Below are 1756 nucleotides of genomic sequence, written 5' to 3' on the forward strand. Positions count from 1 at the left end.
TAATGTGCCTAAGGTTGGTCTGACTTCTTCACTTTCCCTCTGTTATTTCTTTCTGTCAGTCTTATTTTTGCTCCAACTCCAAATGACCATTAGTGTGGCATTGTGTACTGTAGATGTAGATGTTTTAAACCCCCATCAAGACAAATTTAGGTCATGAGTGGGTGGTCGGCGGGTGCTTTGGTGTGGTTTTTCTCCTTCTTTCCTATAAAAAATCAGTCGTCCTGATCTCTCCGTCTTTTTTTTATGTTTGTTACTCTCTTGTAACATCTCTAATCTTTGGCACTTATATGACCATATTGTGTTGCAAGTGCCGTAAAACACTTACTAAAACGAAAGAAATAGCTGATAAAATAACTTCCCCATTCAACAACCAAGTACTGTAAAACTCTTACCGAAACTAAACTAATTTAGGTCATGAAGGAAGGGGACTGGTTCAACCCTGCGAGTCAGGGACCAACACAGGCTGATAAAGAGATTACAGTCCCAGCAAACAGCTGCAGATACTCGATAAAATTCTCCCCACTTGGGGATTGAATCATTTCTTCTGTGTGGGAAGATGAGGCGCCTAACAGCCACACTGCAGAAGCCAGTTAGTGGTTCTATGTATTTCCTGTTCCTTTTTTTTGTTTTAGTAAGTATTTTAAGGCACTTCCAACACATTTAGGTCATATAAGTTCCGAAGATTAGAAGTGATACAAGAGAGTAACAGACAGTAAAAAGGTGGTGGACAGATAAGGACGGTATATATTTGATAGGAAAGAAGGAGCAAACCACGCCAGAGCACCTGCCAACTACCCACTTTCCGTTACTCTAACCAAAACTCAAGGAGACTCTGTATGGCTTTTTGCCATCACTAAGTGACTGCTGTTCTGTGACATATTTTACTCACACATTTCCCTCCCTCCCTCTTCTCCTTCCCTCCACAGCTTGCCATGGACACTCTGGGAGAAGATGAGCCCTCAAGATCTGCACCTCGTGGGATTTTCTCGGAAATTGGCTAACATTCAGATAGATATATGTTATCCCTTAAATCAGCACTCTATTTATTAGGACTAATGCCGAGCAGTGGAGACGTATTCCCGAGGTGTTATATTCCACATTTTCCTGTAAAGCAACTCGAGATTGATTTTCAAATGAGACTGAACTAAGATTCTCACAATTGATTATATTGCTATTATTATTATTATCATTATTATTATTATTATAGTTATCATTATTGTTTTTATTTTTCTTAATATTTTTGCTATGTGATAAATAAACGTGTTTTGTTACAATGTATTTTGTCTGTGGTTAGGTTTTTGCTTTGAGAGCATATCAACTACTCAGTGTAGGACTGTCATAAGTTACTTTTTAAAACAATATGTGGTGTTTTTGAACATCACTGTGTTTCAATTTGACGCTTGTTGTTTTTTTTTTTTTACTCGACACTTTAAAAAAGATGTTTTGATTAGAGGATTCTATTGAAATTGGAAAGCCCTGGTTTCAAGTTCATGTTCTAATGTGAACTGTCTGTGGCTGTGCGTCTGTCATTCTTTGATTTCAGCTTCCTCTAGGGAATTATTGTCAAATGCTGCCGGAAACATTTAAACCCTTAGTGCATCCATGTTGAGGTGCTTTTAGGAAAGGTCTGAAGAAGCTTGCATGCCTCATTTCTTCTCTCTTTCTCACTCTCTCCCACTCTCTTCCACTCTCTCTCTCTCTCTCTCTCTCTCTCTCTCTCTCTCTCTAACTTTTTGGTTAACCCAATTTGACCTCT

The 1756-nt window shown here is 38.6% G+C and overlaps 1 protein-coding gene across 1 annotated transcript in view; it reads left to right on the forward strand.

Moving 5' to 3' along the window:
- LOC101848200 (exocyst complex component 3) overlaps positions 1 to 1397 on the forward strand; it is a gene marked incomplete in the record, with an annotated part of 29970 nt that extends 28573 nt beyond the window's left edge. The window contains 1 exon segment of the mRNA XM_013081992.2: positions 927 to 1397. Coding sequence (XP_012937446.1) covers positions 927 to 1001 — 75 coding nt within the window.
- Between the last annotated feature and the right edge of the window lie 359 nt (positions 1398 to 1756).

Source organism: Aplysia californica, unplaced genomic scaffold (genome assembly GCF_000002075.1).
Source record: "Aplysia californica isolate F4 #8 unplaced genomic scaffold, AplCal3.0 scaffold00154, whole genome shotgun sequence".
In the NCBI taxonomy this organism is placed as follows: Eukaryota; Metazoa; Mollusca; class Gastropoda; order Aplysiida; family Aplysiidae; genus Aplysia; species Aplysia californica.